The 24480-nt window shown below is 34.6% G+C and overlaps 1 protein-coding gene across 1 annotated transcript in view; it reads left to right on the forward strand.

Annotated features, from left to right (window-relative positions):
• Window positions 1-21251, forward strand: part of AP1S3 (adaptor related protein complex 1 subunit sigma 3) — a 79117-nt gene extending 57866 nt beyond the window's left edge. Inside the window, exons 2-5 of the mRNA XM_074298601.1 lie at window positions 4414-4592; window positions 6301-6409; window positions 15361-15498; window positions 20395-21251. Coding sequence (XP_074154702.1) covers window positions 4414-4592; window positions 6301-6409; window positions 15361-15498; window positions 20395-20430 — 462 coding nt within the window. The 3' untranslated portion in view covers window positions 20431-21251. The remainder of the gene's footprint in view (window positions 1-4413; window positions 4593-6300; window positions 6410-15360; window positions 15499-20394) is intronic.
• The last annotated feature ends 3229 nt before the right edge of the window (window positions 21252-24480 follow it).

Consider the following 24480-nt stretch of genomic DNA (forward strand, 5'->3'; position numbering starts at 1 on the left):
GCACAGCCCAAATTTTGGGACTAGTGTGATTCATGGTAAAGAAAATTCATGATGAATTTGCCACTGGCTAGCTGATATTCAAAGGCAGGAAGAGCTGACTTTGGGCCATTGCTGCAGGCCTTCAGGAAGGTAACTCCCTAGATTTGAGATTTCTTCTGAAAGATAGGGAGGCTATTGGGATACTGAATAGTGTTGAATATATTGATTATATTGTCACTGCTATGGGAAAACTATCTAGTAGGAGAGCAGGCTTAACTGCTCATGTGATATTGCCCCCGACTCAACATGGGTAAACCTTCTTGTCTTGATATTCAAAGTTTGACTTCTTAGTTTGGGAGGCTTTGCCAAGGTTATCCAGAAGTAGTTTGGATGTCAAAACAATTTTTTTTTTATAAAAATGACTTGAGAGATTTTTGTGCCAGAACAGACTGAACAAGATGACCCCTTAAGATCTTGAAATTCTGTGATTCTTAGTGGAACTTAATATTTTGATCAAGTTTTGGAAAGCTATTCAAATATACTAACGAGTTATCGAAGAAAGTGCTTGGACTTAGGATATTTTTTTTTTTCTTCTTACATATGGTTATTCAGTTGTTTTTACTTCTGTATATTTAAGATTTCTCTTCCCAAGTTGTGAAATAGTTCAACTATTCTGGAGAACAGTTTGGAAATAAGGCCAAAGACCTATTTTTCATACTCTTGGATCCAGCAATACTAATTTTCAGTTTTTATTCCAATGAAATCAAAGAAAAGGGAAAAGGACTTGTTAATATGAAAATGCTTATAGCAGCTCTTTTAATGGTAAAGAATTGCAAATTGATGGGATGCTCATTAGTTGGGCATTGGCTGAACAAGTTGTGATGGAATACTTTTGTGTTATAAAAAGTGATTAGCATAATGATTTCAGAGCATAGGAACTGATACAAAGTGAAATGAGTAGAACAGGAGACTATTATACACAATAACAGCAATGTTGTAAGAATGATTAACTGTGACTTAGCCATTCTCAAGACAATGATCCAAGATGATTGCAAAGGACCCTTGATGAAAAATGCTATTCATCTCAAGAGAGAGAACTGATCTTATTCATGTCTGATTGCAGAGCAAAACATATTTTTCAAAGGAACTTTCTCTATTTTTTTCTTCTCCCCCCCTTCCCTCCCTTCCTTCCTTCCTTCCTTCCTTCCTTCCTTCCTTCCTTCCTTCCTTCCTTCCTTCCTTCCTTCCTTCCTTCCTTCCTTCCTTCCTTCCTTCCTTCCTTCCTTCCTTCCTTCCTTCCTTCCTTCCTTCCTTCCTTCCTTCCTTCCTTCCTTCCTTCCTTCCTTCCTTCCTTCCTTCCTTCCTTCCTTCCTTCCTTCCTTCCTTCCTTCCTTCCTTCCTTCCTTCCTTCCTTCCTTCCTTCCTTCCTTCCTTCCTTCCTTCCTTCCTTCCTTCCTTCCTTCCTGTCTTGTTTTCTATTGCAGCATAACTAATATGGAGATATATTTTGCATGACTTCACATGTATAATTGGTGTTATATTGCTTAACTTCTCAAGGGCTGGGGGGAGGGTTGAGGTGAGGAGAGAATTTGGAACTCAACATTTTAAAAAATGAATTTTAAAAAGTTTTTTTTACATGTAATTGAAAAAATATTTAACACATTTTAAAAAATATATATTTCTCTCCCCAGCTAGATTATCAGAGAGGAAGTATGAGTCTGTATATGAGATTTCATTTTATTCTCTGACAGAATTGATGAATATGTTTTCAGTACACTAAGGTCCATTTTACTAATGATCTTTCAGTTGAGTTAGTATGCTAATTGTTTGAAGAACTTACAGATTTCAAAAAATTTTATTATTTTTTTTATATATTTATTTATTTTTTCCTTCTGGACCAGACTGTATGCCCAGAATTCTGTTTTGTAGCAATTTAATCTATAAAATAAATAGCAAGCACATCTAAATATGGAACAAATTTTTATTTTTTCTTCCCCTTATAATTTACAGTTTGTATGTATGTATGTGCTAATGCTTTCTAATCATTCTTTTTAAATACATTTTGGTTAGGATAAATATTTCTGTTAATGTTCCCAGCCATGTGTAAGAATTAGTTTAAAATGGTTTGCTTCTTATTATACAATATTTTGAAAGTACCAAAGATTTACAGAGGGCCAGAGAAGAGCCACCATGAGGTAAGATTGCAAGAACTGGTATGATTTCATCTAGAAAAGGAAATTGAGGGCAGACTTATTCGTGTCTCCCTTTTCTATAGCAAAATGAGTGGGAAATTATTTTTTATATTTCCAGAGGACAAAATCCAGGGAAATAAGTTGAAACTGTATCATGAGAGATTTAGGTGAGCAATGTGGAAGATTTCCAACTAATAAAACTTGAGATTGGCTATTAACTAAAGTTGTAGACTCTGTTTTTATGGCAGAGACCTGACTAGCCTTTAAAAGAGTAAAAAATTAAGTTTTAAATAGATATCATTAATTCCCCTTTTCTTTTCCTGCATATCATTAATGTAATCAATAGAATGAAAGGATGATGACCAAGCCTTAAGAGTGTGGTTTTAGGGCCTTGGACTTTTGCTTTTATAGATTATCTGGTCCAATTTCTCCATTTTATGAAAAAGGTACTCAGTGCCTGGAGGTGAGATGATTTGTCTAAAATCAAACAAATATTCAATAGAATACAACAATTTTAACTTCAATTTAATAATTAACAATAGGGCAACATTATCTTTATTTCCAATGTTACAAAATGGATGCCTTACAACCTTTTCCTCTATACTCTTTGGAACCTGGGTTTTATTAACTTCAAAAAGAAATCAATTAATGATTGATTTTCTTTGCAATCCTATTTTATGTATTTTAAAACATTATTCTAGGGAGTCCCATTGGTTTCACCTGGCTACCAAAGGAGTCCAAGAAAGAAAATGTTCAGAATCTCTAAAACAAGAGAATGAATGAATGTAACTTTCCATCTCCAATATCTTGCTATCTCTAGACATTTCTACCATTCTACCTTAAAACCAATGTCTTGGTAGAAATGTTTCCTGTAGAATACTACCTCTTCCTAATTATATCCCACTCAGAGTTTCCCTAGAGTTTTGATTGCTTTAATAAGCCTTTTCATTTTAAAAAAAATAATAGGTTTTCATTTTCAAAATACATACAAAAATAGTTTTTTCATCATTCGCTCTTGCAAAACCTTGTGTTCCAAATTTTGGGAGATTTTTGGCCTTTCTAAACTAAGGTCTTTCCTGGATTTCAGTTTAATTGAAGCTCTGGCTCTGTCCAATCAATGATTTAGTCTAGGTAAGAAATAAGGCAGAAAATTGTCTCTTTTACCTAGTTAAAAAAAAAAAAAAAACAAGCTGAAAGGAAAAGACCATCAAAAGAGAAACAGTTGCTACTTATATTTATTCTGAACTAATGAGGGGAAACAATGACAAAATTGACCTATTATTGTTTGTGGATTTAGTAACTATCCCATCATATTTATAATCCTCCAAAGGTTTCATAAGAATAATTGAAGAAATAGTATTCTAAGAAGACTGTTTTACTAGATTGTTAAAGAAATCAACACAAAAAAAGAATAACAACACATTTTCTTCTTTCTTTTTGTTTTCTTAAGAGTACATTTTCAAAAACAAATCTATAGGCTTTAAAAAATCCCTTAGGAATGGGGAGAGAGAAGGACCCATAAAAAACTCTTTAAAATAAACTACCATATTTTAAATCTAACTGTTATTCCATTTCTACTTCTATTGTTTTAAAATTATAAAAACAAAACAAAACAAATTACAATATGATATTGTAATTGAACTTGATGCTTAATAGCCCAAATAAAGAATAGTATGTCATGTGCAATGAACATATAGGGCCTTTTTTCCTCTCCTTTTTTCTTTATGTTTGATTTCTTCTTTACCTTTCTCTTCTCCTCTTTCCTCTACATCTCTTTATATCCTGCCTTCTTTTCTTGTCCCTCTTAAGATATGAACCTTAAGCCATAATTTTTCTTTTAGTTGCTAAATTATAATTTGTAATTGTAATTTTAATTTTAAAAAGATGACTTGACCATTATATATTTCTCTCTTGAAAACATAGTATGAGGGAAGTACTTTTTATTTGTATATTGCTTTAATGAACATGTTTCTCCTAGTGGGTCAATGGGTTCTTAACCTGAAACAAACATTGCTACCCTTGCCATAGATAAATACTTAGAAATTGTATTTATTTTTATTTTTTTATATATATTTTCATATATATATAATACTGTTTTTTGAAGTGAGTTTCTATGCTGAATTGACAAGATAAACAATGCTTTTCTCAGTGTTTTGATTACTAGAAGAATTTCATGTGAATTCTACTTTCTGTAGTTTGCTGTTGAGAATTTGGTATTACCCATATGTGTTACTTTTTCTAGATCCATTTCATACTGCTGTTCAGTCGACAAGGGAAATTAAGGCTGCAGAAATGGTATACCACACTCCCTGATAAAGAGAGAAAAAAGATCATCCGAGAAATTGTACAGATGATTCTGTCTCGTGGTCAAAGAACAAGCAGTTTTGTTGACTGGAAGGATCTAAAACTTGTTTATAAAAGGTGTGAGTAACTTAATGAGAATTTTGGGGTTTTGTTCATGATTTTAATGATTTGTTCTAAATTTGAAATTTACTCGGTATTCCAAACCAATCCTACTTTTTGTTTAAAAACAGGAGTCAGATAGTTAAGCCATGGATAATGTTGTAGAAGTTAGAAAGAATGCTAAAGACTATTTAATTGCAGAACCCCATTTTGCAGATGAAAAAATTGAGGACAAAGAAGTTAAGTTGCTCTAGGTAGCAGAGCTAGACAGTGGAAGAACTAAGATTCACACATAATATTTCCAATCTCCCAGTTTAGTGCTATTTCCCTTAGATTAATATAGACCTTTCTTCTATCTTAAGAAGGAATGGTAGTCTAATTGCAAATAACCTTGAAAAAAATCTAAAATATGGAGGTGGTTGAGGGGAGATAGAGTAGGTGAGTTAATTCCAGCAGGATAACAAATAGATATCAGATAAGACCTACAAACTGAAAGACCTGCACTTGAAAGAATTCTAAAATCTCAGAGACTAATAAAGGAATTTTATAGGGCGTGTAGCACAGCCAACACCTCAATAGAAATTGGCACTAGAACATATTCAACAACTAGCCTTTGCTTGAAGAACTGGATAACCCATTTTCTATCAAGTTAGCCTATTCCACTTTGGAGAATTATTATTTTCCTCATGTGCTTCTTTGCAAATTTTTGCCCATTTTAAAAGAAAACACTGTCAAATAGAACTCGACTTTCCAGTTTTCCATAGCTGACTTGTTAAGGTCAGGTTGATAGACTATTGGTTTTTCTTCAGGGTCTCATTTTTAGTTGGGGGAGGGGGAGGAATAAAAAATAAAAGAAGAAATCACATTTCATTTTTCTGCTTCTCTTCCTTGTTACCTAGTAAAAAGTAGCATAGTACTTATCCATAATCCCCAAAGAGGTTATTAGCTCCAATAGAGTTTTATATTCTATAAGCCAAACTAGTAGAACAACCTTAAATTATGGGTACTGGGTGGGGCCTTGGAGCATATTTAAGTTGAACTGCTTTATTTTATTTGCTTTTATTTAAGACACATGACATACAAAGGTTAAGCTTAGGTTATGTACTGCTGGAATCAAATCATGTTCAGCATTTTAGTGCATGATGAATTTGAATGTATTGTAGACTTAGTTTCCTGGAGCAGAAAATATCCCCAAAAGAATGCTTTCCAATAGGAAATTTGCTTCATCTAGCTAGCCTCCCTAAAACTTTGGGTTTACTTGTGATGGATACAATTGTGTAAAACAGAAACACTCATTACCAGTGGAAATTCTGAAGGATTTCAACACTGTCATAGAATGTTAAAGACTATCTAATACAACTCCTTTATTTTAGAGATGAGGAAGGGGGGCCAACAGGGGTTAAATGATTTGCCATACTACTATTAAGTGGTCAAGTCAAGATTTGAAATCACCTATTATATGCACATGACAGCTACCTACATGATTGCAATTTTGCTCTATCTGAATTTGAACTCAAGTGTTATATCCACTCTGACACCTTACATACATAATTGAAATTTTGCTGGAAGGGTAGCGGGTAAACAAACAGTTCTTTGATTATGAGGGAAAGTTCCTTGGAAAGGAAGTAAAATATATGACCTTCCAGATTTTATTGGGAAGAAATTTTTTCAAGTTGTTCAAAATTTCAATGAATGAATTCTAATTTTTTTTCTTTCTCTATTCTAGATATGCTAGCTTATATTTTTGCTGTGCGGTAGAAAATCAGGACAATGAATTGTTGACACTAGAAATTGTACATCGCTATGTGGAATTACTAGATAAGTATTTTGGAAATGTAAGTTTTACTTTGTTATATTTGTGAAAATTAGTGGAATCTGTCTTATTTCTTTCTATTTTTGTCCTTATTTCCTCATCTTTGCATCTATTCATGAAAATGTCAAGCCCAGGAGTCATACATTCTAGCTTACATTTAAGCCATGATAGCCTAACACATGAGTGTTGTTCAGTCATGTCTGACTCTTACCCCATTAAGGATTTTCTTAGCAATAATATTGAAGTGATGTGCTATTTCCTTTAACAGCTCATTTTACAGATGGGGAAACTGAGGCAAACAGGATCACACAACTAGGCCAGTACTACTTTGGCACCATCTAGCTGCCTCAGAACAAGTATTATGAGTATTTTGTAACTTGATAGTTTTCCCCTAAATCCATTTCTTTTCCTAACTTCACTATTATTATCTAGGGCTTTGCCTTCCTTCAGTTATCCATGTTAATATTCTCAGTTTTCCCAACCCCTCATTCTCATTGCAAATATCCAGTCAGTTGCCATAATAATGAGAGTTAACATTTATTTATACTTACTATGTGCCAGGCACTATACTAAGCAGTTTACAATTATTTGATCCTTACAATGTTAATCCCAGAAAGTAGGTGCTGTTCTTATTTGAGAGTGACCATAACACAAGCTTCAGCTTAGTGGTGGAAAGTGGTCATAGAATCTCTGTATATGTTTGCCAAAAGAAAGTGCTATCTAAATAAAGATTATCTCCATACTATCAATCACAAAGCAAAACTTTAGATTTATTACTAGAAATACTTGAAAGGAAAAGACCATCATTTGTTTTTACTGTTTCTGAGCCTACTATTTTAAGCTGTTATCTGTATCTGCCACATAATAGGAGTTTAATAAATGTTTATTGACTTAATTATTGCAGTGGTTAGTGATAGGATAAGATTGCCTCCTATAGATCCACTTTTTCTCACACTTGTATAACCCAATGATTATGATTTGTCTCATAATTTATGCCTGAAAAGTTCAACATCACAATACCCCTCTTCCCCCCCCAAAAAAAAGGAATAAGAAAGAAAAAAAGAAACACTTGAAAATAATGCTGTATGAAGAAAGGCTAAATTTAAAATATAGCTTATTCAAAGTCATAGGTTATGCTAAATTATTTTTCCATGTAATATAAAGTAAGCTTCATATTGCTTCCCTGTTCTTCTTTTGTTCCTTTTGGAGGACTAGGGAATAATGTAAGACAGATTTCTATTTGTATAATTGCATTGATTATCCCTTGTAACTGCAGTTAAAAGATCTGGGAAGAAAGCTTAGAGTATGTATAACATAATTAGATCCCATCTTCACTTGGAAATAGAGGATTTCATATCCATTAACACATCCCATCCTTCTCTCATTTTCTTTTATGTTCACAGACTTGGACTCTCTCATATCCTTCCTCAAATGTCACTAAAACACTGGTTTCTGATGTCTTGTTTTTGTTGTCTATCTTTATAATATTGAAATTATATCACAATATAAATCATATCTGATTGGAAAAAAAAGAAGACATTTTAAGATTCAGCTGATTCAACTGAGCTTATTCTTTGTTAACTATAAATAAAATAACTTACATTTACGTAGTTATTGACATATATTATTTCATTTGATCCTCAAAACCGTCCTGTGAGCTCATTGATGTGGTCCTCCATCCAGTGATATAGAGATCAACCCTTCTATACACTCTTATCCTGCAGGGTGCTTCTTAATGTTTTTCCATATATCCTCCGTGGGAGGGCCATCCAAGATGTTCAGAATTCTCTATCTCTGTTGACATTGGCTCCTACCAGTGATCTCTCCATCACTTATCACTCACTCTTTCAATATACCAGCCTTTCTCCTTTTCCAGTCATACAACTCTTATATGATATTCTGTATGCATATTCTCCCTTATAATTTTTTCTGGGTCATATATTGCTGGGTTTTTATGTCTACCACATACTTCTTCATTTCCTTTTCCATTGATTTGCAACTTTAATTTCTAAAAGACTTGAAGCCTCACTAAATAAATATTGATGTTGAAAAGATTGGCCTTGTTTTCAAGAGGAGTCTGGGATCATTAAAAATTCTGTACTTTCTAAAAGATAATTCATCCTTTCTTTTCCCTCCTGTTTTATTCATCTTTACTGTCCATTGTATAGTCCAAAATAGACTGAGACTATGGGCTGTCTCCTTAACCTCATGTCTGAACAAGAGACAATTTTCCTAAATTTGGGTGGTTTTTTTTCCCTATTGTGGATTGTTAGACTAGCAATATTCTATTTTTTTAAAATAGCTTTTTATTTATAAGATATATGCTTTTCAGCATTGACAGTTGCAAAACCTTTTGTTCCAATTTTTCCCCTCCTTCTCCCCCCAGATGACAAGTAGTATATGTTAAATATACAGGTCCATACAGTTATTTTGCTGCACAAAAAGAATCAGAATTTGAAATAGTGTACAATTAACCTGTGAAGGAAATAAAAAATGCAGGCAGACAAAAATAGAGATATTGAGAATTCTATATAGTGGTTCATAGTCATCTCCCAGAGTTCTTTCTTGACCAGCAGTATTCTAGAGTCTGATACAGTCAACCCTATGTTGTCTCGTAATGGAAGACCCCTTCACTTGGGGCTTAGATGGGACTTTCCTTCATAACTGTGGCAAACACCTTTAAATATCCTTCTCCCTGTTTTATGCTTTGCTTGAACAATTTTATTTATTATGCTTTATGCATAATTTTTATTATGCTTTAATTGAACACTTATCTTAGTTAACATTTTTTTCAAGACATCTTATAGATTTTTTACATTCATAATATTCTAAGTAAAGGTTATTGTTATTGGTGATATCAATGGTTTTCAACTCTTTGTAACCCATTTAGTGTTTTCTTGACCAAGATGATGGAGTGGTTTACCATTTTCTTCTCCAGTTAATTTTAGACATGGGGAAACTGAGCAGACAGGATTAAGTGACTTCCTCAGGCTTACTCAGTTTCTAAATGTCTAAGGCTAGACACTTAACTAAATATTTTTTTTAAAAAAATAAGAATTTAATAGGGAACCAATTATTTTAAAATTCTTCCTTCCTACTCAAAATTCTTATATATTTTTACAATTAAAATACTGAAGTATTTGCATCAGTTTTATTTTTTTTGTGTTGAGTCCAATTAAAATGTACTCAAATGTACTCAAACAACAATTCCCCCCCCCCCCCCCCAAAATATATATATCATTGTTGGTCAGAGAACTATTGAGAATTATAAATGGAGCCTTTAGTAGCATGTATTAAAGTGAAATTCATGAACTTTACAAAAATTCTTTTGATAACTTTTTCAATATAATTGGTTTTCTTTATAATACTATGTATCTTGCATTTGAATGAACCTTATTCACTGAGAATCATTCTGAAAAAGAATGCATAGACTTTACAAGAATACTTAAAAAGAATTTCTGACTTAAAAATGGGTAAGAACCCTCACTTTAGATTTTGAAACATGACTCATCAAAACATTTTCCCTTGGTTTTCCCAACAAGGTAAAAATTTATTAGGTTCTTTACTTAGCGGGGGTGGGGAGGTTATTTTATGTCATTCCTCTTCCTTCTAATCCTCAAATACCAACATTTTGATATTTTCACTGACTGACCTATAGGTATTTTATATATAGATTTAATTGTGCTAATTTTGGACTATTGTTTAAAACTTTCTGGGCCTATTCCCAGTTATTCTTATTCATCTCCATCTTTTGGTCAGCACTTCATTTATTGGTATATTTGTCAAACACTTAGTAATTAATTACTTACTGTATGTAGACTATTGCTAGATACTGGGTGACCTACAGATAAAACAAACTTCAGACGCCCAAGGGCTTCATTCATAATCCTCTGCAATTTCTTTACAAAAAAAGTGCAAATGTTTTAGGAAAGTTTACTTGATGCTAACTGGATTAAGTCCCTGCCTTTGTGGAGTTTATAGTCTAGGAGGAGGATAAAATTTAAGAACATATTAGTTTCCTTACTGCTTAGTATTTTCTCCTTCCAAGATAAGCTTATTTTCAGAGACTGAGATTTCTTCAGCCTTGATATTCACATCTTATCAGTATCCTCACTTGCCTGTATTTTCTTTGTTTCCCTAAAAGGATCACGTTATCTGGGAGGGGATGCCATAACATGCAAATGAGTTGAATTTCAGTAAAGGGGTGTGCTCTGCAAAGTCACCTGCCTCACTCAACCTTCAAAGCTATCTGAGTACTAGGGCAAACTATCAGTCTGGATCACTGGAGACTATCCTCTGGAGGCTGAAGGCAAATCAAAAACAAAAACAAAAGGTGGACTCCCAAATCCTTTTAAATTGGGTTCAGAAGCTCAGCTAGTTCTTCCTTTCAATTCAGCTGCAGTGATTTGTTTTGACTTTACAATCACATTGCCTGATCACTGGGTACAATCTTGCAGGGCTCCATCCATCTCATCTTTCAATTTCCTTTTGTGTATTGTCTTTCCACATTACATTGTAAGCTCCATGAAAACGGGCTATCTTTTTTTTTTCTTATTTTTATATATTTTATATATATATTTTTTCTTATATTTATATCATATTTCTAATAGTACAGTTATTGGCACATAGAAGATACTTAATAAATGTTTATTATATTGTAAGTGATAACATAAATAATATGAAACTATATATGCATTAGATAGGTGAAAAATGTAGTTTAGTTTTGCCAGAGCACAGAATACTGCAAACTTGGAGAAAGTTTAAAAATTGTCATCTGTTCTCTACCTTGTTTTTGTCATATTACTTTGTCCCAAATTGACCTAGCTGTGCTAAATGTGAACTAGAATTGACTTTTAGTCTCTGCTTATCTGGAAAGATTTGAGTCAGAGTCCTCAAGACAATATGCTGGTTCTCAAGAGAACCTGACTCACTCTTTTTAACAGTAATGAATGTGAAAGCGCTAGAAGGGTCAGAGAAGAATGAACTCTTCTCTTGCTTTAATCTTCCATTTTATCTCCAAAGAATTCTAGCACTTTTTTCTTTTTTCTTTGTTTTGCTGAGCCAGATTTCAGAATGATAACAGTGTATTGGTGATTAAAGCCTGATATAAAGCTGCTTAATTTGATGCCTTTATGACCCTCAGATGTTCATTAATATTGTTGATGATGAGTAAAAGCTTCTGGCATTTCTCAACATTGCTCCATATCTGTAAAAATAAATTTCTTTTTTGTAGCCTTTTTCTCTAAAGGTTTCCTTTGAAACATTTCCTCCTTGTTTCCAAGAAAAAACTTTGCAGAAGCTTTTGGGACTTTTAAAAGCCTCAGAAATCTAATTAAATTATTAAGAATTAATAAAGAGTAAAAAATTAGCACCTTTGTCTGAGGGAGGGGAACATTGTTCTTTTTATAAATTATGTCTCAATATAGAGTATAAACATTCTAAGCAATTATATAAAAATTCAATTATTCCATCTTTACTAAATACTGACAAAATAAATCCTGGCCTCCTTTTGTAGAGGTTAAAATAATAAAATGTCTTAAAGTCATGAAGAAAGTGAAGGTTAGAACAGGGAAGAAGATTAGAGAATTAGAGCATCTGAAATGAATGTCAGCTGTATCATTTAGTGCCTATAGGCTTGTAGCAAGTTTACTTGATCTCTCTGGGGCTCCATTTCATCACTTGTAAAATTTAGGGGATTGGATTAAATGGTCTAATTCTGCATCTTTGATTGATACTCTGGGATCCCATGTGAGCTTTTAATCTATACTTTTAGTTATACCTAAGGTCTATGATTATGCATATAAGGGTTCAAAAATATTTTGGGGGATTTACCTTCTAGGTTCAATTCTATCATATTACTGTTGTAACCACCATAGTATTGATTCTGTACATTGAGCTTCTGTTATTATATACTGTTGGCTGAAAGGGACCCAAGAACACATCTAGTTTTACTCTTCCTGCCATCTTCCAGATGCAGAATCCAAAGCCAAGGGGTCACAATGATTGCTTTTGAGTCCTAAGAGAATGAGGCAGAATTATAACCCAGACCATCTAATTGCAAGTCTGAACTCTTTTCCTCTCCTTCATAATGGTTATCTCCTTATCTTGCCCAACCTTATTTTTTAGCTCTTTTGACTTTTGGTGATTGAAAATTTCTCAATTTTTTTTCTTTTTTCTAGTCTTTTGTTCTGTATATCTGCCTTGGTTTTAGATCCTTAGATACTCTGACTTCTATGAAGTGAGTTCATTAATTCATTTAAGAAATATTTATTAGGAACCTCCTATGTTCCAGATGGGCAGTTAGATGGTGCAGTGGATTGAGCTCAAAAGATTCCTCTTCCTGAGTTCAGATCCAGCCTCAGCCACTTAATTAACTGTGTGACCTAGACAGTTACTTCACCTTCTTTGCCTCAGTTTCCTCATCTGTAAAATCAGCTAGAGAAGCAAATGATGAACCACTCCAGTGTCTTTGCCAAGAAAATCCCTAATGGAGTCATGAAAAATCATACACAATTGAGATGACTGAACAACACCAACAAGTTCAAGATGTCCCAAGTTCAGAGAAAAGATTTTAGCTTTTATTTGTTTTCTGTACTATGCTTTTGCTTTAAGGACAGCCAAGTAACTGTTAATACAGTTTGTAGACTCAAGACTTGCCTGGGGCATTGAGTAGCTGAGTGACCTCATTGCCTGGGGGCAGTCTGCATCTTAAGGTAGAGATCCAGAGTAAATAAAATGGTCCCTACCTAGGAGGAATTTATATACTGTGTTGGGGCTATTTGACTTTTACCTTAGCTATCTATGAGCTCTGATAGCTCACAGTTCTGGTTATGGCTCTCTTCACCCTAGAATGTGGTAAAGACCCCAGCCCTGCCCCTGCATCCTGTGTCAGAGGGCTACACTGCCCTAGTCAGGAGGCAGGTAGACAGTGCCCCATGGCAGCTGAAAGAGCTGGATTTGGGATTCAGAGGGCTTCCTTTCCATTACTACTTGTACCCAATTTCCTCAGCTATAACATGTGGGATCAGATGATCTTTTAAGGTCTCTGCCTTATCTAGAATCCTGATTGATGATTCATCTGGCAGATGATAATGAAACAAGGAGCCTCAGAATGAGGATATTGCAGCCCCACTTAATCTTGTGGGTTAGAAGTAGTTCTTCCATTTTAAAAACCCTTGGTAAATGGAAAAATGCTATGGAAATATGAGGTGTCATTAAAATAGTAATTGTCAGTGACAAGCAGGTGGCCTAGCAGATAGAGGGCCAGTCTTAGAATAAAGCTTAGCTGAGTCCAGTTGCTGCTTATCACACATATTAATACTGGGACCATGGGCAAAACATTTAATTTGCCATTGCCCAAAGCAAATCAATTGCTAATCTATATCATAGAAAAGGATGTTCCCTACCAAGATTCCCATGGCTGATGAAAATAAAGGCTTGACAAAAAGAAGGGGGGAGTGGGAGAAGTGGGGGGGAGGGAGGAAGGGTAAGAGAGAAAGGAAAAAACAGGAAGGGAGGGAGAGGAGAGAGAGAAGGAGGGGAATAGAAAAACATGGGACAGACAGAAAGGAAGGGAGGGAGAGAGAAAAGAAAAAGGGGAGGAGGAGGAGGAGAAGGGAGGGGAATGGAGAGAGAGTGAGAGAAGGGAAGAAAAGAAAGTGGGAAGGAAGGAAAGAAAAGAAGAAAGGAACAAACAGGCCCCAAACAACTTTGAAAATAAATTTCCTATAGTTAAATAATGGGTCCTTATATTCCTCTTGAGCCTCTGTCAACTTGTTTCATTATATTTATGGTACATTCTATTCCCCATTGTTGTGAGGATCTTGGGTAGGAAGAATATTTTAAATATTTGTGGGCAGGCAGAGAGTCCCTGCACATTACACAAGCCTCCTCCTGTCAGTGATGAATAAAGAGGCAATAATACCAGCAACCAAGTTTTGCTGAAATGGCTGTTTGTTGTCATGGCCTTCTGTTAATTTTTTTAGCTGCTCTTTGATTCAATTGAATCTGTCAATGAAAAACAGCTTCCTCTTGGAGCATGTAAATTTATGGACTCAAATCTTTAAAATATTGAGCCATTTGCGGAAATATCTGTATCTAGTAATGCAACTTAATATGCTTTTGGAATCAGGAAACCATTTTTCTTGGAAACCATTTATTCTGTGTTACTGTGTAGATTTTGTTTCACTTATGTGGGCTTAGATGCCTGATGCCTGTGAAAATTTTCTGTCTGGTAGAATTTTAAATGAGAAGAATTGATGTTAGAGGAAATGACCCTACCTGCCATGCTATACTTTAGCAAGGAATTATGTCAGCCGTTTTAAGTGAATCCAAGTTTGCTTCAGCCCATTAGAGGACATAAGAAAAAATTAGTAATATGGGAATGACCTACTTCTGAAAGAAAATCAGTATTATTTTTCTTACCTATTTGATTTTAGGCAAATCCCAAAAACCTGCCCTTTTACCTAATGAAGATTAGGTGGCCTCTGGGGTCCCTTTCTGGCTCTGAATTTGTGATCTTGAGACAGGGGAGCAGAAAATATCAATCTAGGAAATATGTTGAGACAAGTTGATTCCCAGAGGAGAAATGAACATTTTTTTTGATCAAAAAAGTTCTCTAAACGTATCAGAAATGGTTTCAGTGGCAGTTTGAACCATGTCAGGAGGATGTCTGAGATGACAAAAACCTGTATAATTTATGATTTCCTGAGGGAATGTAAAGGAATAGCATTACCCCTAAGTGGGAGCTGCTGCAGAATTTTTTTTTTTTTTTTTTTTTTTTTTGCATTCATCCAAGGCCTGAAAGGCTGAAGGACTGCGTTTGACTGGTTTTGGAATGCTGTATTATTTTATAACCTCAATCTGCCACAAGGGTGCATCCGTTGAATAGGTTTGGTATTTGGATGCATGCTAACATGTGAATGTTGATGATGTTACTGCAGGTTTGTTTTATGTTTGTTTTCATTCCACCAGGTCTGTGAGCTGGATATTATATTTAATTTCGAAAAGGCATATTTTATCCTTGATGAGTTTATAATGGGTGGAGAAATCCAGGAAACCTCAAAGAAAATTGCTGTCAAGGCTATAGAAGAATCTGATATGTTACAAGAGGTATGTAAGGGCATAGAAACATGAAAAGCTTTCCTTATGTTGAGGAGGAGTGGGGAAAAGAGAAAAGAAGCTTAATTATCCCAGGCTCTGTTGTTTAAAGACAGGTTTTTGTTTGTGAATAAGGAGGCCTTGTAAACCAGGGGAAAATGCTGTCAAAGGTATAGCAGTTCTTTAGTGCTATTTTTAATAAAACCTATTTTAACAGCTTGAAAAATTAATCTTGGAAAAATGTCTTCTGCCCTGGGGAAAGAGAGTCATCATAAATCACCACGCCGTTTGTCAGAGGTATTAGGGCTTTATTATTAAAGGTGGAGTTTATCATTTTAATTAAAAATTTTCAGCACCTCCTAGAGAGAGCCAGTATGATTGTTCCTATTTTTAAATAAATTGGGAACCGAGTGGCTTAAGTGCCAAGGTATAAATAAACAGGGATCTGCACCCAAGCTTCTATTTCTACTCCTGTGGCTGACTCCACAGTGGCTCAGATGGAATATCGAGAAACCGATTTTAGAAGCTTGATGGGAAATACTCAAGTTCCTGACATTTCCCAATCTCAAGGCAGAGATGGCCACAAGGTGATGCCTTCTTTTGTGATTTACTTTTGGAGACAATTAGTGCCTTTTAAAACATCTTCCTGGGGTAGCTCTGCACTGTGTAGAGCATAGTTCCTGAAGCCAGGGGGACCTGAGTTCAAAGACACTTAATACTTCGTAGTTGTGTGACTATGAGCAAGGCATTTAATCTCAATTGCCTTGCCCCCCAAAAAAGGTACCTTCCCAGATATTTCTGTGCCAGGCTGTTTTTTCAACCTTCTCCCTACCAGAACTTTGGGCTCCTCACCTTGAACTACCCTGGGCTCAATTAGGTCAGTTTTGTCCTTAATACTGTCCAGATCCACTTAAAGTGCTATTTCTACTTCCAGCTCCCTTTTAGATCTAATCCCCCATTAGAATATAAGCTTCTCATGGGCAAGGACTGCCTCATTTGCTTGTATTTAATTGTATCCTTAGTACTTAGCTTAACTGTAGGAGGCGACTGTTGAATATTGAATTTATATCCTCCCAGCCTGGCATAGTGACTAGTACATAGTGGGTTCTTAAGAAATTGATTTGGAAGCAGGAAACCAATTTAGTTAATTGTCTCTTGAGAACTATGAGAAAGGAACCATTATTAGGCAAGGTCTTCCTAGGAAATAAATTTATAAATCACTGAGCTGACCATCAGTGATTTCCTGTCTTTTTAGTGTATCTATCCCAGGGTATAGTTATATCTAGCCTAAAGAAGGTTACTAAGTTGTAAATGCCCTGAAGGGATTGTTGTGTTCCCTAAGGAGGCAGTATAAAGTATACCTGATTTAGGTTTAGACCCAGTTTTGAGTTCTAACTCTTCCCCACTACATCTGTGGCCTTCGATTTCATTTTATTTGTTATCTCCTTAAGTAATAATAATATCTGTATTACTTAACTTATAGGACCATTGTGAATATCAGATGAGATAACGAATATAGGTAAAATGCTTTGAAAACCTTAAAGTGACTGGTATACATGCTACTTTATTGTTTTTTTTTCTCCCTACAAACAATTTCTAGAAACCTTAGCAAATATTTTGAAACATATCTTCTTTGTATTTATGCATATGCTATAAGAAAATAATTATAAAGGATGTTTCATGAACCATTTGGAAATCCATTGATTGTAGCCTTCCCTGAAACATGATGCTCTTGGGGTCCATCCTGTAGTATTTTTTAAAGGTGAGGTGAGCTTATTGAGGTGAATTGAGCCTTAGATGAGATTGGGCCAATTTTTTTCTGAGTGGCGTCCTGTAGGAAAAAAATAACCTTGTAGGATATTTGATAGTTTCACTTCCAGGTTAAAGTTAAAGATGAATTCTTTTAAGAGGTTACTTTTTTTTTTTTTTTTTTTTTTTTAAAGAGGTTACTTTCAGAGTTTTGTATTCAGGTTCCTAATCAAAATCCTATGTCTAGCAAACATTTGTTAGAGTCAGTAACAGTTTCCTGGGTTTTTTTTTTTTTTTTTTTTTCTTTTCCCTTTCCCTATCCTTGCTGTTGGAAGAGTCAATGAATTCATGCATTGACCTAAAAGGACTGGCTTTTCTCCAAGGCTGTGGACCCATGGAAAATATCTGGGTTGGGAGTTGAAAGAACTGAAGAGGATGGAGATGGGATTTTTGGTAAATGGGGCAATGAAGGAAGCCATAGCAGATGAGTAATCAAAAATGGCTGAGGCACATTGGGCAATGGCAGTTTGATGGTAACCAAGAATTGAAGTAAAGGTCTACAGTGAACTGGCCTTTGGACTCACCCTGCCACTGCCTCTATGCTCTTGGGACTTCACTTATTGCTGTCCCATCTTTTGGCAAGATTGTGATCTGAACTCACTGGCTCATTTGTGAATCTATTACCTGTATTTCTTTCCTTTTCTATTTCTTTTTTTTTTTTTTTTTTAATTTTTAATTTTATTTTATAATTATAACATTTTTTGACAGTACATATGCATGGGTAATTTTTTACAACATTATCCCTTGCACTTACTTCTATTCAGATTTTTTCCCTTCCTCCCCCAACCCCCTCCCCCTGATGGCAAGCAGTCTTATATATGTTAAATATATTACAGTATAATTTAGATACAATATATGTGTGTACCTTTTCTATTTCTTAGGGATTTTGTAATAAAGTAAACGAAACTGTTGAGATAACTGGTGATTTCAGAACATGAGCCAAATTTAGGTTTTAGAGGTGACTTCTGGAGTAGTAAAGGGTAATATTTATTAAGGAGCCTTTAAGATTGAATTTCAGTCTGTAGGTCAGTTTCTCCCCCCCACCCCAATTTGTGTCATGAGGCAATATATACTTAATTGTAACCAAATGTAATCTAATACACTTAAATTTCAAAATTAGTAAGTTTGAAGGAATTCATGTAAGGATTAAAAGAAACCTTTGAGCTGCCCCTTTCCCCCCCCCAAAAAAAAGAAAGAAAGGGCTTCAAAAGAATGGTCAATGGTAATAAAATCAGCATAGTGAAGTACCATTGGCTATGGAGATAGAGGACCTGAGTTAATCATATAAATTTGGCCTTCCCCCAACTTCTCTTTCTCTCTCTCTCTCTCTGTTTGTTTGTCTGTCTGTGTCTGTTTCTGTCTCTCTCTTTCTCTCTCATTGTCTCATTTCTGTTTCTCTCTCTTTCCATTATCTTTCCCCTCCATCCTGAGTCAGGTTTTTTTTGCACATATATTAAAAGATCATTGTAAAACCATAGGCTGCTTGAACATACTACTTACTCTATGAACAGGCAACTGTTTAATTCAGAGGAAGCAGAGTTAATATCAGAGAATATTTTTGTCACTTTTTTTTTTTACCACTTCTCCCCCTAACCCACAGCTCAAATCCTAAGTTGATTCAATCTGTGGATCAAGATATTAGTCAAAATATAAAATGGTCTTACAAAAGTTAGGTATTAAGGAGAATTTGGAGAAAATTATGACCCAGGGTCCATTTCAGCAGAAGTCTGCTCTCCTGAAAATAGGAGTGATGCTGATGAAGATTAGTAGTCCCTAGACTTTGGAGTAAGCTCTCCCTCAAAATTTTAGCATAAATTCTCATCATAGATTTTTTTTTCACACTCTTTGAGCAAGCTCTGAAAATGAGATAGAAGTATGGGTACAGACCTACAAGAAACTGTTGGTGATGCACAAGCCATAGGTACCATTTGAAGAATACTGACAAAGCAGAGGACTCTGATTATAGCAACAAAGATAACAGTTTTTTGAGGGTGAAAAAAAATTCCCTGGGAAGAAAGGCTGAAGGAGCTAAGGAAATTGTCACCTACAACCCAAGAGGTCAGGAAGCTGAACATGCTTTAAAATTTCAACTCAATTAAAAGTAAATAAAAGCAAAAACAAAACCCCAATAACTTCAATATGGTTTCAGGAACTTTTTCTAGGAATGTTGCTGGGATCAGTATCCATTCAGACTTTTGTCCCATGTCATTCACATTTTCATCTACATCTGTAATCATAATTTCAACCCTTGCTTGTGAAGAGGAAGACTCAAAAATAAAATTAAAATATGTTCAGTATCTGCCATTTAAAAAAGGAAAAGAAGAATATCACACCTTTTCAAAGTTTGGCATGATGGTGGGAAGTAGAGAGAGCTGAAAATTTTGTCATTTTTAAAGAGCCCTCAGTTATCTGCCAATTCCGGAGGTGTTTGAATAGCGAAGGTTTTACTATTTCAAAGTCCCTTGTTTGGATATGTCAGATTGTTGCCATGATGCAGGGCTGTGGGCTGAGTGTAGTTTATAGCAAAGTCCACCTACTCCTGCTCTTCCTCTTGAGTCCCCTTCTGCATTGTACTTTTATCATCATTATGTACATTCAGAGATCTGAATGATGGGAGAAAAAGTCAGGGTGTAATATCCTGAATGGTAGCAGGAATACCATTTTCATTAGAAACTTGCACTAGATGGTCTGTTATATATAGGTGATGACAGTTGTATGAATACCTTTGTGGCCTTCCTATTCAATATTCTTGGATGGGTCCCTCAAGAACACCTTAGATGAGATGATGGTAATAACATTACTACTAAAATTGATGTTGTAGCCCGCACATTGCTCATTAGTTGTTTATTTCTTGACTGTATTCAGAATGTATGATCTGGGAACATTACAGAGTTACTAATAAACTATTTCACCTCACATTTTTACATCCTTCTGTGTGTGTATGTGTGTAACTTAAATTTATAAACATGTCATCTCTTTATTTGAATAGAATGTTATCTTTTAAAATAGCAAGTTACCTTTTAGAATTTTTTTTAATAGTGCAAATTGAACTGAAAATTGTGATTTTTCTAATTTTGTTGACTTCATTTTCTTTTTCAGACAATGGAAGAATACATGAGCAAGCCTGCGTTTTAACTTAAAAATCTACTTGACAACCCCATAATGCTGCATGTCATAAACTATAATACTTCAACTGGATGTGGTTATTTTCTTATGTGCCAGAGCCTTATGCCAAAAATAACTTAAATGGATTGTGTGTGAAACTTCTTGGATACTTTGGGATACTGTGCTCCGCTAGCAAGATTTAAAACTATAGTATACTTGTAACAGGTGCATATTTCTATTTTTCTCTGTATATGGATTCTCTCAACTGTGGAACTTAAAACAACCATCATTTAGTAGACTACATATTTTGTTTCTACAATGATCTTTACCAGCAAAGCAATAATTTTAAAATATTTTTGAGAAATGAGCTGTGCTATATTTTTGCTAGTATTGTCAAAGAACAAGTTGGCAACTATTTTGTAAAAAATATTATGAATGTACTGCCTATTTTGGACTAAAATAATACTTTTTTCTCCTAACTAAATAGTTCTTTTTTAAAATTATGATTTCATAAGTATGTCAAAGTAATAGGAAAGGACAGTCATTAGACAACTGTAGGTATGTTATAGATATGTATGTGGGGTATATAACACATACATGTATAGATCCCTTCCCCCCATGTATGTATGTATGTATAGATATGTTTATATGTAAGATTTCAGCAAATTTTCAGCCCCTTGTGGCAGCAAACTTGATTTTCTTATCCTGAATTTCTTTTTTGGGTTGACTTTGGGGAAATAAAAGCAAAAGAGCACAGCTACCTATCATTAAAAACAAAAATGAAAATCTTCAAGAGCAGCTGTCTAGGATGAAATTATTCTAATAAAATTGTGAAAATCAGAATTGTAAAATATATGAAGTATCCCAATTTGTATTTTCATAAAAATCACAGAATTTCAGATTAGAAAGGAGTTAGCTGACCATTTAGTCCCACCTATACTCCAAACTTACCCATTTATAAGAATGTTTTTTATAACTTATTTTTTTTAACTATTCAGATCATTTGTATGACAATGTCTATGGCTTCTCTTGAGATGTGATAAGGTGATTGAGCTGGCTTCCCTAATGCACACAGTATAATACCCTGGGACTCCAATCAATTCTTGCTGTTGACTGTGGTGTCAACACTTGTCTCTTTGGATGCATAGAGAATTCATGTCCATCAAAATAAGACACCTGCATACCCATGGGTAGGAAAAGTCTCTAGTTAGTGAATATTTTGTAATTTTCAATCACAATTTTCTAACATCTTAAGATATTTCTGCCTTTTAATTTGTACCAAGTGTTTTCCTTAATACCTGGACAGTGTTAGTCTGGAGGTCTAAGTTCACTCATATTGCAGTGATAAGAGGGACAATCATGGTCAGTTTTCCTGGGAGATGAATCTACCTACTATGTGGGTGTCTTAGAAAATTTTCGATGGGATGACTTCTAAAAGAATTTACTAACACTATAAATTACTTTTTGTCTGCCTTAGTAGACATGCACACACATTTATTACACAAATTCCTGGTTGATAAAACAAAAACAGTAGGTAATATAAATTAATAGTTTGTTTCCCCCTTGCCCCCAAATTAATACCATTTATAAATAATAGCTCTAGAAATGCTTACTGATTTTCATATGTTTCCTTGAGTAATCACTTAACCTCAATCAACATATCAAGCTGAGGGGCAGCTAGGTGGTGCAGTGGATAGAGCACCAGCCCTGAATTCAGGAGGACCCAAGTTCAAATCTGGTCTCAGACACTTAACATTTCCTAGCTGTGTGACCCTGGGCAAGTCACTTAACCCCAGCCTTAGGAAAAAAAAAGAAAAAAAAACAAAAGACATATCAAGCTGAGATTCTGCTTGATCTGTTTTTCATCACTTGGTGTACTTGGAGTATTTGTTGTTCAGTTTTATAGTTAAAAAAAAATCATCATCCAGGGTTTTACTATTTAAAGAAAATAAAGATGAAATTTTGCAAAGATGGTCTCTCTGTAAATCCTTTATCCAACACAACTTTCCAGATTCCTGAGGAGGGAAGGAGGAATGGAGAGCGAGAGGAGAAAACAGTGAGCATTTATTAACTACCTTCTATGAACAAGGTACTGTTCTATGAGATAAGTAACTTTAAAGAGAGAAAGCTTAGCAATCAGAGTAATTATGGAATGCTTTGCAAAGAAGTTAAGTCTTGAGCTTAATGAACAAAAAATGTTAAATTTCTTTTGAAGGAAAAGTAGCATGGAAAAAATAATTCTTGCCCTCATAATAAAAAAAAAAAGGGGGGGGGTTGTGTTAAATCACTATAAAACTAAATGTTTAAAACCAAGAATTGAGAGTGCTATAATACTCTGCAATGGCCAGGCCAAAACTGGAATAGTGAGTTTGATTCTATGAATGGTATTTAAGAGGCACATTGACAAACCAGCAGGCTCAAAGTAGATGACCAGAATTGGGAAGAGTTGGAACCTATGTCATAAAAGGAAAGATCGAAGGAATTTGGAATGTTTAGTCTGGGAAAGAGAAGACTTCAGGGGAATGAGATAGAAGTTTTTAAATATTTAAAGGATTGTCAAATGGAAGAGGAATGAGATTCACTTAATCTCTCAGTTAACATAATTTTCTGACCATCCCAAGGGCCAATCTGTTTCTGTTATGTAATGGTTATAGAAATACAAGATGACTCCACTTCAGCAAGGAGAATGGAAAGGTACCTCTTGCCTCTTTTCCTTTGGTCTGGTGAGTGTAGACAAAAGCACCGTCACCTTATGAACAAAAAATATCTTTTTTCATAGTTAATCACCATATCTGCTCTTGGACTTTTATGACACAAATATGGCTGCACTATTTTTGTTATAATAGCTCGAGATTTCTCTTGTTCTATTTTTTTTTTCCAGCAAAAACCTGTAAAAATAAACTGAGGAACAACTCTAATACATTCTTGGTTGTGCTCTGTGGAAATGAGGAGCATACTAAATGACTACTGACTTGTCCTTATTCTAGCTCTAAGTTTATATGAAGATGGGCCAGACAGTATTTTTTTTTTTTAAGCAATGCTGATTCCTCTTGCAATTACAATGGGCTCAAATTCTGATGCTTTGTTGTTTCCATATGCCTGAATTCTTTCTGTCTTTATCTTTGCCTCCTGGCTTCTGTTTTGTGCATAATATCTTCCATTTCTTTTCTTTTGGGGGGGAGGGGAGGGGATTTTTTATTGCTATCTTCCATTTCTTACATTACCATCACCAGTATCTTTCCTCTTATCTTGCCAGAGATAGATCAAGTATTTTTTTTAAAGAGGAAAAAAAAGTCAGCACAACTAATCATTACATTGAAAAGGTCTGAAAACAAGTGCAATGTGTAAACCTATTAAAGGGTATATTGGAGATTTCTATTTATCTTTCTTCACTAATCTTTGTAATTTTGTTATATTTACTACTTTTTTGTCAGAATTTTTTTTTACATTTACATTGTAATTATTATGTATATTATGTAATTCTTTTCTGCTTATTTTACTTTGTGTCAATTCATGTAGCTCTTTCCATGCTTTTCTCTATTCATCACATATACCATTTACAGCACAATAATTCATTACTTTCATATGTCACAGTTTTCCCCTAATTGATGGGGATCTATCTTGCTATTATAAAACATTTTGCTACAAATATATTTATGTAGATGGGAACTTTCTTTTATTGATGGATTCCTTGGGTATTGTGTGGTACGGAAATAATAAAATAAAAAAAGCTGGAGAGATCTCTAAAGTAAAGCAAAGTTTATTGTACATTCTCAAGAGAAGGGCGGCCCACCTGTAAAGCAGACAATTGAAAGGAGGAAGTGCCTTCAGTGGTCAGGATCAGCACCTTTAATCCCTAACACAAAACACTCTCTCCTACCCATTCCACAACTCTTCCAACATTGATTATTGCCATTTTTGTCATCTTTTATCAATCAAGAATGGGAGGTGATACCTCAGAATTATTTTAATTTGCATTTCTCTTATTATTAATGATTTAGAGAAATGGTGTTAAATAATAACAGGGACCACTAACTTTTATATAAGGATTCCTGTAGCCCTCACATTGATGTAGAAAAC

This window comes from Sminthopsis crassicaudata, chromosome 3 (genome assembly GCF_048593235.1).
Source record: "Sminthopsis crassicaudata isolate SCR6 chromosome 3, ASM4859323v1, whole genome shotgun sequence".
NCBI lineage: Eukaryota > Metazoa > Chordata > Mammalia > Dasyuromorphia > Dasyuridae > Sminthopsis > Sminthopsis crassicaudata.